Genomic DNA, 12008 nt, shown 5'->3' with positions numbered 1-12008 from the left:
TAATTTGACATTTGTATTTAGGTTTAATTGTAAAGTAATATTGATTATTTATTGCTTATTTAGGTTATATTTTGATATGTTAGTTGTTTCTTATGATAGTTGTAGTTTAGTTTAATATATGGAGTTGGAGGTTCACTGATTGGGTAACGATGCGCACCTGTGGTTATATGTAGAGGTGGGTAGGAACAGGACCAGCATGCACCAGGGTGGCCAATGTTTTTTTTACCACAGCACAGAGAGGAAGTGTCAACATTGTGTTTGTTCTTTTTTGCTGGTTTAGGAAATACATTATCAGAATAATAACAGGCGGAAATGGACATTCCTTTATTTTGCCTGCGTCAACACCGAAACCCACGGTGCATCAGTCTCCCATCGGACACCGGGAGACTGATGTGGCGCGATGCATTCTACACACCGACGTTTGTGACTAACCCAAGTGCACAGCTCATAGAAAGAAAGGATTTAAAAAGAGAGGGAGAAAAGCGGAGGTCAGCACCAGAATGCCACAATTGCTTGTTGTTGAGTGACTAAGGCTGGGAGTTGGACGGGAGCCCCGGCATTCACGTTGCTTACTGCTCCTAAAAAAAAGAAAGAAGGGAAAACCGCTCTTGTGAAAACCACGGTGAGCTAAAAGGCGAGTAAAGCAGGAGCGCTGCCCAAACGTCCTGCGAAGCCGGAAATACCGTAAAGGCACTTGGGGTTCAACTGGGAATTTAAATCAAAGTGATTTTTTACGGAACGCAGGCTTTATCTCCAGTGTAAACATGCTAAGGACACACACACACACACACACCAACCACTTTAACCACCCAGAAATAACTGTTTCTGGACCAAACTCACCAAGTTGTGATACCGTGGCTTCAACCCCGAGACGGTCGTGTTATTTCAAATGTCGTCGAACAGATCTCAGCCCTTTAAAATCTGACAGATGGCCTTTCCCAAATCTTCCAAAACATCTCATTTTTACCACTTGGCAAGCCCAGTTTGACAGGGATAACTTACTGGGGAGGAGCTGCTTTGGACAGAGCTTGTAAACATTGTTAACTTTGTTTGACACAACTGGAAGACATTAGCCTCGAGATTTCAAAATCAGCTTCTGACATTCAAACCTCTAGAAATGCGATATCTCGTCCAGCCGTGACGAGTAAAACACCTGTTTACGCCTTTTCAATAATCTTATCTTAAACTCCCCGAGCAGATACTCGATCTCCTCATCCACCCCCTGATGCCTGGCTCAACCGATGCACACGTGCTGCTTCCTTCGGCACTCGGCAAACCGTCATCACGAGGGCGAGCGATGAGCCTCATCAGGGAGTACATGTGTCAGAGAGATACGAGCTGACCTCCTCATGGACGGGCCTGGACACGCAGGCAGCTGTTGTCAGCCCGCCAGCACGTAGGGGAATTAATAGAAACAGCAGCTCTCCAGGGACAGCGTTAGCCCACACTGACAGCCAGCTCTGATCTGAGGTCATCTTAATGCACACCCCCCCCCCCCTCTGTATTAGTGTTGCGAAATATAAAACCTGGATCATGACTAACATTATTCAACTTTCCGGGGAGGCTTAACTCCGAAGGCCGGCCCAGGCAAGCTGTGATATGCACACTTGTGGCAATAACGAATGTGGGAGTGCCCTGTGAGGGGCTCAGTTTTCATCTGACACACAGTGTCGTATTAAATCTAAATTGACCGCATACGCAATGGGGATTTTGTGGACACAGGCAAAAGCTGAGTCCTTTATTTGTCACTTACAACTTGCAGAAATGGTATGCACTTGAATCAAAGTCTAGACTGTGCCAGTTTATGAGTCACACTGAACTGAAAGAAATGCCATCTAATGTGACAAAGTGCAATTAATACTACCTTTATAAAGGTTATAATGCTCAGTTATTGTTGAAACCTTTAAGGAGAGGTATTGATTCAACTCTGTTGCTTTGGAGACTGTAGATTATAGGGCTATTGAGCATTGTTGTGCTAGAGGCCTTTTTTTCTCCCAAATTTAGCGCAATTACTTCGGGCTGCAGCTAATGATTGTTTTCGTTGCCGATTCATTCAATTACTTTCCGAAATAATTGACTAAATGTTAGATCTGGACGTCAGTTAATTGTTACAAATGCCTCTTAAGCATTATAATGTATTTAAATGTCCAAAACCACAAGATACATATTTGTATAACAAAGTTGATTTATTGATTAAACACTGCCGCTGTACCCTCTCTGATATACTGTACAGGTGTGCTAAAGACACAGGTAAATGAGTGTATCGCATGTGACAGATACTGTCCTGTTATATCTATGTTAGACTGTATTACGGCAGACACAACCTTTTTATTCCACACTACTCTTCCGAATATGATGTATAGGAACTCAGAGAAGTGAAATTCAGACTTTTGCCAGACATTATTTGTCTTTACAAAATGCACCTCAATGGATCTTTCTTACCTGGGAACAGCCTTTCATCCAAGGGAGGAAGGGGACTGCTTATAACTGAACTAAATGCCAACATTATGAGCATACATTATATAATGAATGCCAGAGTTTATTGCCTGATTAAAATGCTGCTCTGATAAGACAGATGCCTGTATGGATGCATTGAGAGGAGACACAGGAGCTGCAGAGAGTTGCCTACGCACTCACACACAACACACAGCGCTAGAAAGTGTCCCAGATTAAGGCCAAGTTATATAACTTTGAGTCCATCTGTCCTTGTTGCACTGCTGGCCAGTCAACGCACACATTGCGTCCTCTTCTTCAACAACGTGACGCCGGTTAAAATGTCCATTCCATCACAATAAACTGCTTCTCAACTTGACTTAATAAAGTGTTCATGCGATGGCATGTCAGCTCCTTAACGGAGGCGACGCGCTTGCTAGTTTTCTGCGCGCACCCCTGTTAGCTCGTTAAGCCGCCGTGTTCCTATATATTTAACGTTTGAGGGAAACTAACGTCCGGAGTTTGAAATATTTGACGCGAGACAGGAAGTGGAAATGTCAACTTATTATTGTCACGTAATGTTCAGAATGTGAGTCGTTAAGGTGCGCGTGCGACGGTGGGTTTTCTCGCCACTGTAACAACGCTGGAACGGTCGTTAAACGTCTGGACTGAAGCGTCCACCCAGGTTAGTTAGGATGCTGCCTTCACGGTCACCGGCAAACTCTCCCTACCTCGGTATGGTGATGCATTTCGTGTTGATATTCTGGGTGGTGATGGCTTTCTCCAGTTCGTCCAGTTGCCCCGTCTTCTTTAGCTTCTTCACGAGACTTTTCACCGCCTTTTCGCACCACTTTTCCTCCTGGCCGTTCTGCTCGCCCTTCTTCCAGCCCAAAAGTCGTTTGACAATGGGGGGAGTGAAAGGCAAAATTGACATCTTGAGTTCAGTTTAAGTCCTTCCAGTGTCGAGGAGAAAAGAAGAAGAAAAAAAGTCCAGCCGGGTGGTTTGGACCAGCGACTGCTCTACAAACGGTCCAAATGAGTGGAGGCCAACGCGTTACTTAGATAAAGACGAATTGTTGCAGTTTATTAGACGCTCCGAGATGCATCCCGGAGTGAAACCCTCCAGTTTTAGCTCACTCCGTCTGGCTCCAGCTCAGCGGTGAACTGTGCGCCGGTAGTCTGTTGCGCTGTAGATTTAGTGCTACTCCGCCAGAAAAGCTAGTCCCGTCTGCACCGCTTTAACCCAGAACTATTTTTTTTAAATACACCCGACGCGAGTTACACCCTAACTACGTCTTTAACTCGACCAGGGCTCAAACGATGAAGTGGAAGAACTTTGTGTGTTGTTTTTATTTCTGCTCCAACCTCAGATCAGCAAAGTTCTTTTGAGTTCAGAGTCATCCGCGGTGCTGGGTCCCCCCCGACTAAAGTCTGCAAGAAGTCTGCATCAAATGCAAATGCAGGAGCTGCTGCTGAGAGTCATCATTCAGGCTTCAGACTGCGCAGCAGACCTGCGAGAGGCCAGTTTGAGCAGCTGGCCAAATGTGTTGCGCTGAGATTGCACAATCCTCGCCTCCGCTGATTAATTAGCTTGAAGCTGTGCCCAAGTCCGCTGTCACAATCACGCGCGTGCACAGATCACTCGATGTAGTTATCTAACAGTGAGCAAAAAAAGTTGATTGTATGTGTCTGCAGTTTAAGTCTTTGTGTGTGTGTGTGTGTGTGTGTGTGTGTGTGAGTGTGTGTGTTTGTGGAGCACATAGGATACAGGGGTGCCAAAAGATTTGTACACATCAACACACACACACACGCACACAATTGCGTTGTATATTCATTGTGAATAGTCTTAAAAAATCCCCAATAGGAATCATCCATCTGTTTCAGTTTATCTATATAACATAATTATAGAGGGTCATGGTGTTGTTCCTATACCTCATTATCCCCCTCCACAGGGTCATTAAGTTTAGCTTTTTAACTTTGAGAGGGAAATTATAATGTATTTTTCCATTTTATTTTGGGGAAATCCACACACTCTTCACTATCCAACAGGCGAGGACACATTCCTGTGTGTGTAAAGACTTGTGGGGTTTAAAATGCAGCATCTCCAAGACAAGACTTTCCAGTAATTGCTACTGCAGGGTTGTTTGCCTCCACATGGGTAAATAACTTGGGAGCTGCTGTAAGACGGAAGGTGATAAAAGTAGTCACGCACACACACACACACACACAACCTGAGCCACCAACTTGCCTCAGCTTGTTAGAGATTCGAGCATGTCTACTTTACAAGGTGGCAGTTTGGTTTGCAGTGTGGCGCAGCCCCTAAAACCTCAACTATAGCCTGACATATGCACCACACACACACAAACACACACACACACAGTGTCAAGGAGTCGAAAGTGCCAGATGTACAAAAGAGTGTGTAACGCAGCTGAGCTCACCACAGAGAGAGTGATAGTCGGAGCAGTTTAGGGTATGAGGCGGCCTTTGTTCTTCAAAAGAAAGAATTTACTGCATTCAAAAGCACTTGAAGGAGTTCTAAAAGTCCTGAGAGCTCTGCAAAAAGAAGCTAATGCCCTTGCAAAGGTTTCTCTTTACAAATCCCAACTTCTAAACTATCATACACACGAATAACTTGCGTACTTACGGCCTTAAAAACGGCAGCAAAACAGCCCTGGAAAATATTCATGCATCCTTTTAGAACTGAAATGAACTGTATGATGAAGTCAAATTCAAGGAGGAAGTATTGTCAATTTCCCCCGCAACTTATTTTTCAAGAAGCGCAAACCTTTTTAAAGAGTGACATTTCACACCCAGACAAGAAGAGTAGCATCGCCCTGCGGTCACCATTTGGGTTTGTGTGTACAGGCGCACGGACCTGCGTCCAGCACTTCCTCTCTCTGTGCACAGTGTGTTGTTTGTGCTAAAAATAGCACTGGCTTCAGGCTTAGCAGGGCAGACCCCTTTTCCTTTTATCTATTTCAGTCACACGGCAACGTATATTTTTATAGCCGCCAAAGGCATGTCAAGGTTCCTCCTTAATGCTAAACCCAAATATACATCTCACAAATAGTTTCGCGTTGCACGATAATGTATATCTAGGTGGAACTTAGGAAATCTCCATTAACTCCATGAAGTTATTTTTGAAGCACACGCCTTTATTTTAACCAGTTTCCATCACAACCTATTACATAACCGACCCGGAGAGAAAGTCGTTGGTGTCGTCCCTGTGCTACTGGACGGCAACAGCTCCTCATCCGACACGACCGGCAGAACCGCGCCGCTCTTGTCGGCCTTCTCTGGTGCGTTGGCGGGTCGGAGGAGGAGGTTGAAGGAGCAGGTTGGAGGAGCAGGTTGTGGAGGAGCAGGTTGTGGAGGAGCAGGCCGGAGGAGCGTGCTGCCATGCGTCACATGCTGAGGCCCCCGGCGGCCCTCTCGGCACCTGTTCACGCCCCCGGGGGACACGACCGGCCAAGACAGCTGGTTTGTTTGGGAGGTGCCGGGTGAGACGGGGTTGGATGTGGGGGTGTGGCAGCAGGATGGGGGGATGGGATTACAGATGGGCCCACAGTGTGAGGGTGTGTGGGGGGGGGGGGGGGGTCTTACAGAGCACAAAAGGCACGTCGGCAAGTCTGAATGGGCAGTGACCACGTACAATCCGATGGTTGATAATGACATTGTGCTGGCTTCGACCTCTGGGGACTTGGTCCACAGAGTGTGTGTGTGTGTGTGTGTGTGTGTGTTGTCAGCTGGTGCCCCAATGGAGTAAAAAGGTCAGAAAGAATAGAACATGTGGGTGTCTGGATGGACGTGATAAGGACACAGGCTGACCAATGTTTGGCGAACTTCAAGAGAAAAACAGAACATGACACAACATTTAGAAAATGATCTTCAACATGGATAAATATGTATTCTGTTAATACAGTTGATTTACTTCTTAATCTTCATTCGAGATTTATCTTAAAGTTTCCCTGAAATGGCTTCAAAATTGTATTTTTAAAAAAAATCTAATTTACCAACACATCTTTTTTACATTTATCTTTTGTTATCTGTACTTGTATTGCTTAAAATGTTGTGTACATTTTTTGTAAAACATTCAAAGCATTATCAGATAAATGAACCAAATGCATCAAAAGTATTCATGCAGCATAATGACTCCCATCAGTGGTAACGTTTAAAGTCCACAACAAAGCATCATATTTTGTTATTTGATCATATTGTAATCGCAATGTAATCTACAAAGAAACCACAAGAGCTATAAATACATGTTGAAAAGTGAAAGGTACAATAATGTACTTGTATAGTAGAAGTACATTAACTATGGGGTACCTCAAAACTGTAAGTACACTTCTTGAGTAAATGAACAGGCAAATGACAAATGCTAAATATCACACTTTAAAGAAAGATAATTTATTCGTGTTTTATTTGACAGATGACAGTGCAGACATGAGGCGAGAGAGACAGGTCCACGTTCATCGATTTGATACCATGTATTTAGTTTATAAACACAACGCCACAAATGTGTCTGTGGGATTACAAGTTTCTCTCTTGTTACTTAGCAACAGCGTGTGTGTTGTGTGTGTGTGTGTGTGTCTGGCTGTGTTGAGAAATGTGTGTTTTCACAGATCTCCTTGACAACAACATGATAACATGACACTGTGTTTCTCAGAGAGCTATCAACTGCTCATCAGCTCCTTCAGCGAGCACTTGGAAGGCTCTTCATCATAACACACACACACACACACACACACCTCGGTCCAGTACTCTTTATAGATGTCACTTTGTCTCTCTCTCTCTCTTCTCCCAATGTCTCCCTCTCTTCCTCTCTCTCCCCCCTATGTCTCTCTCTCTCTTCCTCTCTCTCCACCCTATGTCTCTCTCTCTCTCTCATGTTTGCGCCCCCTTCACAAACACCGTGTGGTGGCGCTTCCGAGATGAAAGAGCAAACTTTCTAGAGGAGAGTTTTATTGCAATAGATAAGGTTCACATTTGTAAATGTGGACTTTGAAGTTGTCTGGCACGAGAGAGGATACAGTACACACGTTGTAACCGTTGGCAGGTGCAGTAACACACCTTGTGTTGCCTATTGATCCATTCAGCCTCTCTCCGTTGGAAATGAATAGTTAGGGCTTTAATTTCGTGACAATATCGGCTTTGAAGAGAAGCTCTCGAGGAGACAAGCCCTATTTAAGACAGTATGACGCAATCAGGATGAATAAGCTGACAATAAACGCTCCTTTATCGAAACGTGTATTTATATGTGACCATCGTTTACATTGGACAATCCACTTCAGTAGATTAGCCACTTCGGTTCAAACCCCGGGTGACAAATGTGTTGCAACTTCTGGCCGTCACACAACTGACACTTCTATGAATAACAGGAAGACGGCTCTTTTTCCTCTCCGTGTAATTTGCCTGTCACTGGGTAAACTTCTCAGTGGCAGCCTGCATAAAACCTCATATAAATAAAAGTAACACACCGTGATTACGATGTAAGAGCTTCTGAGATCATCTTGTTTTTTAAGGAAGCTTTATCAGATGGGCTGATTCGGCATTTTGTCTGTTTAATTTTAATAACTTGTTTTTAGACAGTGTCGGTGCTTCTATTATAACAAAAAGGCCTCATATCAATCAAGGGGCCTGTTCCCAGCTGGATGCATTACAGTAACGTCAGGTGTCCCTCGCACAATATTATGGAAGTATGAAAGAAAATATGTCTCTTGATGGAAAACCTAAATGTGCAGTATACAGTCCCCTTAAAATGAACCGTATAAGAACAATGTGTCCATGTACCTATAAAAATCTCAACATTCATTTTGTGATTTCATGACAACAGAGTTCAAAATAAATTCAGCAAATTGTAAAATACTCAAACTAAATTCACTTCAAAGCCCTGAAACAAAGAAAAGACACATGAGCATTTTCATATACATCGACATATTGTGGACGATTGACATCATCTTTTAAGTTTCCAGTGGCCAGCCAACTCAATGTCATAGACTCAAGTCCACAGCCATATGCCAATGTAAATGTTCATTGTGAAACATTTTACATTTTACATCGGTTGGTTGATTTATTCACTTAAATCACACTTTATGGAAGTATGAAAGAAACAAAACTGGAAACAAAACTAATCTCGTTAGTTTTGTTTCCAGCTTGAAGGTGTGGACCTCTTTTTTTGTCTTCTGTGTTGATCTGAAGTAGCCAAACTTAAATATTTGAAGTAAAAAAAACTAGTGAGATACATGTTACTTTTTCTTAAGGTGGAAGTACCATGAACTGTTCTCAGTGTATAACGGCCCTGATTTTGTCATTTTTTATTATTATTTTTACTTTTTTTAAGATTCTGTGTGCGCTTGCTTCAACCCGCAAAAGGGAAATGGGTCAGTGTGAGTCCCGTGTTAACCGACCAATACAGCAGAGTCATGCGTGTGTTTGCTCATCGGCACTCTGCTGATGGTATACGTGAACACACACACACACACACGGGCGGATCAAACGCAAACACATGACTCACTGCACAGGTAGCTCTATTCTCGGGTCCATAAAAAGGTCGTTGAGGCCATAAATCGCTGTCGCCGCAGAGAAAGGTTCGGCCTCCAGTTTCTGGCCACGTGACTCATCGTGTGAAACGCCAGTGCCAGAGATAACCCCTGTGTTCCTACTGTGACTGATTCATTTTAAACTAGAATGGGCACTCGGTAGAGCGCATACCTTCGCATATCACAAGATTGGGCATTGAATTATGAACATTTTGGCATTATTTGCATGCCAATTGGATATAAATTGACCGCGCTATGGTAAAAAGAAGATGTTGACCTTTTCATGACCTTGACCTTGGACCCGATCGATCCCAAAATCTAATCAAATGGTCCCCGGATAATAACCAATCATCCCACCAAATTTCATGCGATTCGGTTTAATACTTTTTTACTTATGCGAATAACACGCATACAAATAAATAAATAAATAAATAAATAAATACACGGCGATCAAAACATTACCTTCCGCATTTTCAATGCGAAGGTAAAAATCACAAGTTTTTCTTGCAAGGCAGTCTGAGGCTCCGGAGCCATGACTGACCTCTGAGTCACGAGTCATTACGAATGGCTGCAGGTCAATCCCTGTGAGAGCAAATTTCCTGTTGTTAGCATGCCTGCATAATCTCGTTGATAGCAGACCGGATATTGAGTCGAGGTCATGCAGTTTGAGGTGTGCTGTGCAAAAAGCAAGTTGAACTAAAGTGCTTTGTGATGTTGATTCAGCTGAAAGTGACGATGAGCAATAGAGGAACAGTCAAACATGTTTATTTTGAAGAAAGCATTGTTATTTACACCCTATAGAATCCTTCTTATGAATGAATAAACAGCACGTTTAGTGATGGGTCTGGGAAAATGTACATGTCCTTACAGTGAGACAATCGATGGAAGCTCCCGCGTCTGTCACGTTTCATCATGTTTACATCTTTTACAGGAAAAGGAGCGCACGCCAAGCCTCTTCAATGTTAGTATCAGTAACTGAAATATAAGATTTTTATCTATGCATCGTCACTTGCTGCCAGTAATGGTTCTAAAATAATTTCTACACTTGGGCCCCCTTAGTCAAGCCAACATAATCATCAGCAGGTGTTACTGACATAGATGAGATGAAGTCAGGCCTTTATTTTGAAGGTAGGTCTTAAAAATAAATAAAAAATTGTACACCCCTCAATGAAGTATATAAATGAAAAAAAGAAACAGAAATAGAGCAAGTGGACTGAGTATCCCAGTAATGGGTAAATACTGCACAATAAAGAAGAAAAGGACAAATTAATGAATAAATAAATGTGAAATGCGCTGTCTGATGTGGGAACTTGTGAGTCAATTAAATTCGCCACAGGTGGACGTCCATCAAGTCATAAAGTGTCAAATCAAAGGAAGGAAATTCTTATGTCAACGTGATATTCATGTGTAATCATAAAATCCCGTTTATGTTTTGTCGATTGATGAGGGAGGAAAATGTAAACAAGGCTGCAACATAATGTTGTCTTTAAACACATCTTGTGACCTCTGAATCTCTGGAAGAGTAATAACTCCACAATGTTGGTTCTCTTCATAACTTCACTTGCTTTTAATGGTGTGTATTACTTACTTTTAATGTTTTTTAATACTTACTTTGAAGTAGTATGTTCTTCTTAAATTTTAAAATGCTGTACTGTAACTTTGCATTGTGTGTATTTATCCTGTACTATTTGTTATTGTTTTATGTTTTATGTTGTACGGTCTGTCAAGGGACTACATATGCAAATGAGCTGAAGCTTCACTCTGGTTAAGTGCATCAAATGGTGACATTTATGTTTTAACTGTACATTGTCCCTTTTAAATAAAGATAGTAATAATAATAATAATAACTAACACAAAACATGTTTTCCCTGATAATACCGTCAGCCACATTATGTCATTCCTACTTCTAACTATTGTCACAATCAGGGTGAAAAGACAACAACTCAATATCAAAACATAGAGATTTTTTTTATTGTGCAATTAAGAAAAGAACTGAAAAACATAGACGTGAAAATGAATTCCGAATAATGTACGTGCTAATTCAAAAATAAATTACTTTAAATAAAATGCAGCTATTCAGCTCTCCCATTAAAGTGTTCCACACACGATTACTCACGAAATAAAAAGTTTCCTGTCTTCTGCTGACTGTGAGCGTGAGAGAGTTTAACGTCTTTTTGGAAAATAAACCTGTTACATTGTGCCACCCAGTGGCACTGCGTATTCATTACACGCATGCGCACTTCTCACGTGTTTAATTCCCTGTGAGACAGAAGAGCAGTTTGACTTCACAGACTGAGCAAAACTAAATCTATGATAAAAAAAAAATTTGTTTTACCAGTCAAATAATTAGACAATTCTGGTCATCTAAAAATCTTCACGGTGTTTTCTCTGAAGGATATTAACCTCCTCAATATCACTGATTACATGCTGCATTAAATGAATGATGTCTAAAAGCATACTACCATGTTGGATTTGTGCGATACCGTCCACTGCACATCATACTTAACAGAACACTAAAGTGGATTAGATCCGAGTGAGATTCCTATTTGAACCATAATTGCACATTTTATCCCTGCATACCGGCTTTTTTCCCATTTGCATTTATATGACAACAAAACCCCTCAATCTCAGATAACATATGCATAGAAGATCGAGCATTCGGTCACAGACCATTGCTTTTCTATGTGGCTGATACAATTTCTCATTCTCCTAAACCCTATTCACACACCCCTTGACAATATGCAAATAATGTCCCTGGGCTACTATTGTATTGCTGCACTTGAGCAATATGAGTGAGAGGAGCACTATTGTTGCTGGAGTTGTTATCAAATTCCATGAGCCTTTCAAAAAAATGTCTGCAGCTGATCATAATGTAGCTGCATATGAACAAAGAGATCTATGTGATCTTCCTAATGTTGTTTGGAAAACATTATGAACAACATGGAAATGAGAGACTCACATTTATACGGCTCATCTCAATTTATTACACCTTTTTTCTTGTACTCTGGAATGATATTTGGTCATTTTGAGATATAA

The 12008-nt window shown here is 42.0% G+C and overlaps 1 protein-coding gene across 1 annotated transcript in view; it reads right to left on the bottom strand.

The window, feature by feature from the left end:
* The window catches only part of LOC130193273 (mothers against decapentaplegic homolog 3), a 39720-nt gene extending 35749 nt beyond the window's left edge, over positions 1-3971 (bottom strand). Inside the window, exon 1 of the mRNA XM_056413734.1 lies at positions 3165-3971. Within this exon, the coding sequence (XP_056269709.1) occupies positions 3165-3367 (203 nt within the window). The 5' untranslated portion in view covers positions 3368-3971. The remainder of the gene's footprint in view (positions 1-3164) is intronic.
* Positions 3972-12008: the final 8037 nt, after the last annotated feature.

The sequence above is a fragment of the Pseudoliparis swirei genome, chromosome 4, assembly GCF_029220125.1.
Source record: "Pseudoliparis swirei isolate HS2019 ecotype Mariana Trench chromosome 4, NWPU_hadal_v1, whole genome shotgun sequence".
Lineage (NCBI taxonomy): Eukaryota > Metazoa > Chordata > Actinopteri > Perciformes > Liparidae > Pseudoliparis > Pseudoliparis swirei.
This window is presented reverse-complemented; position numbering and strand designations above follow the sequence as displayed.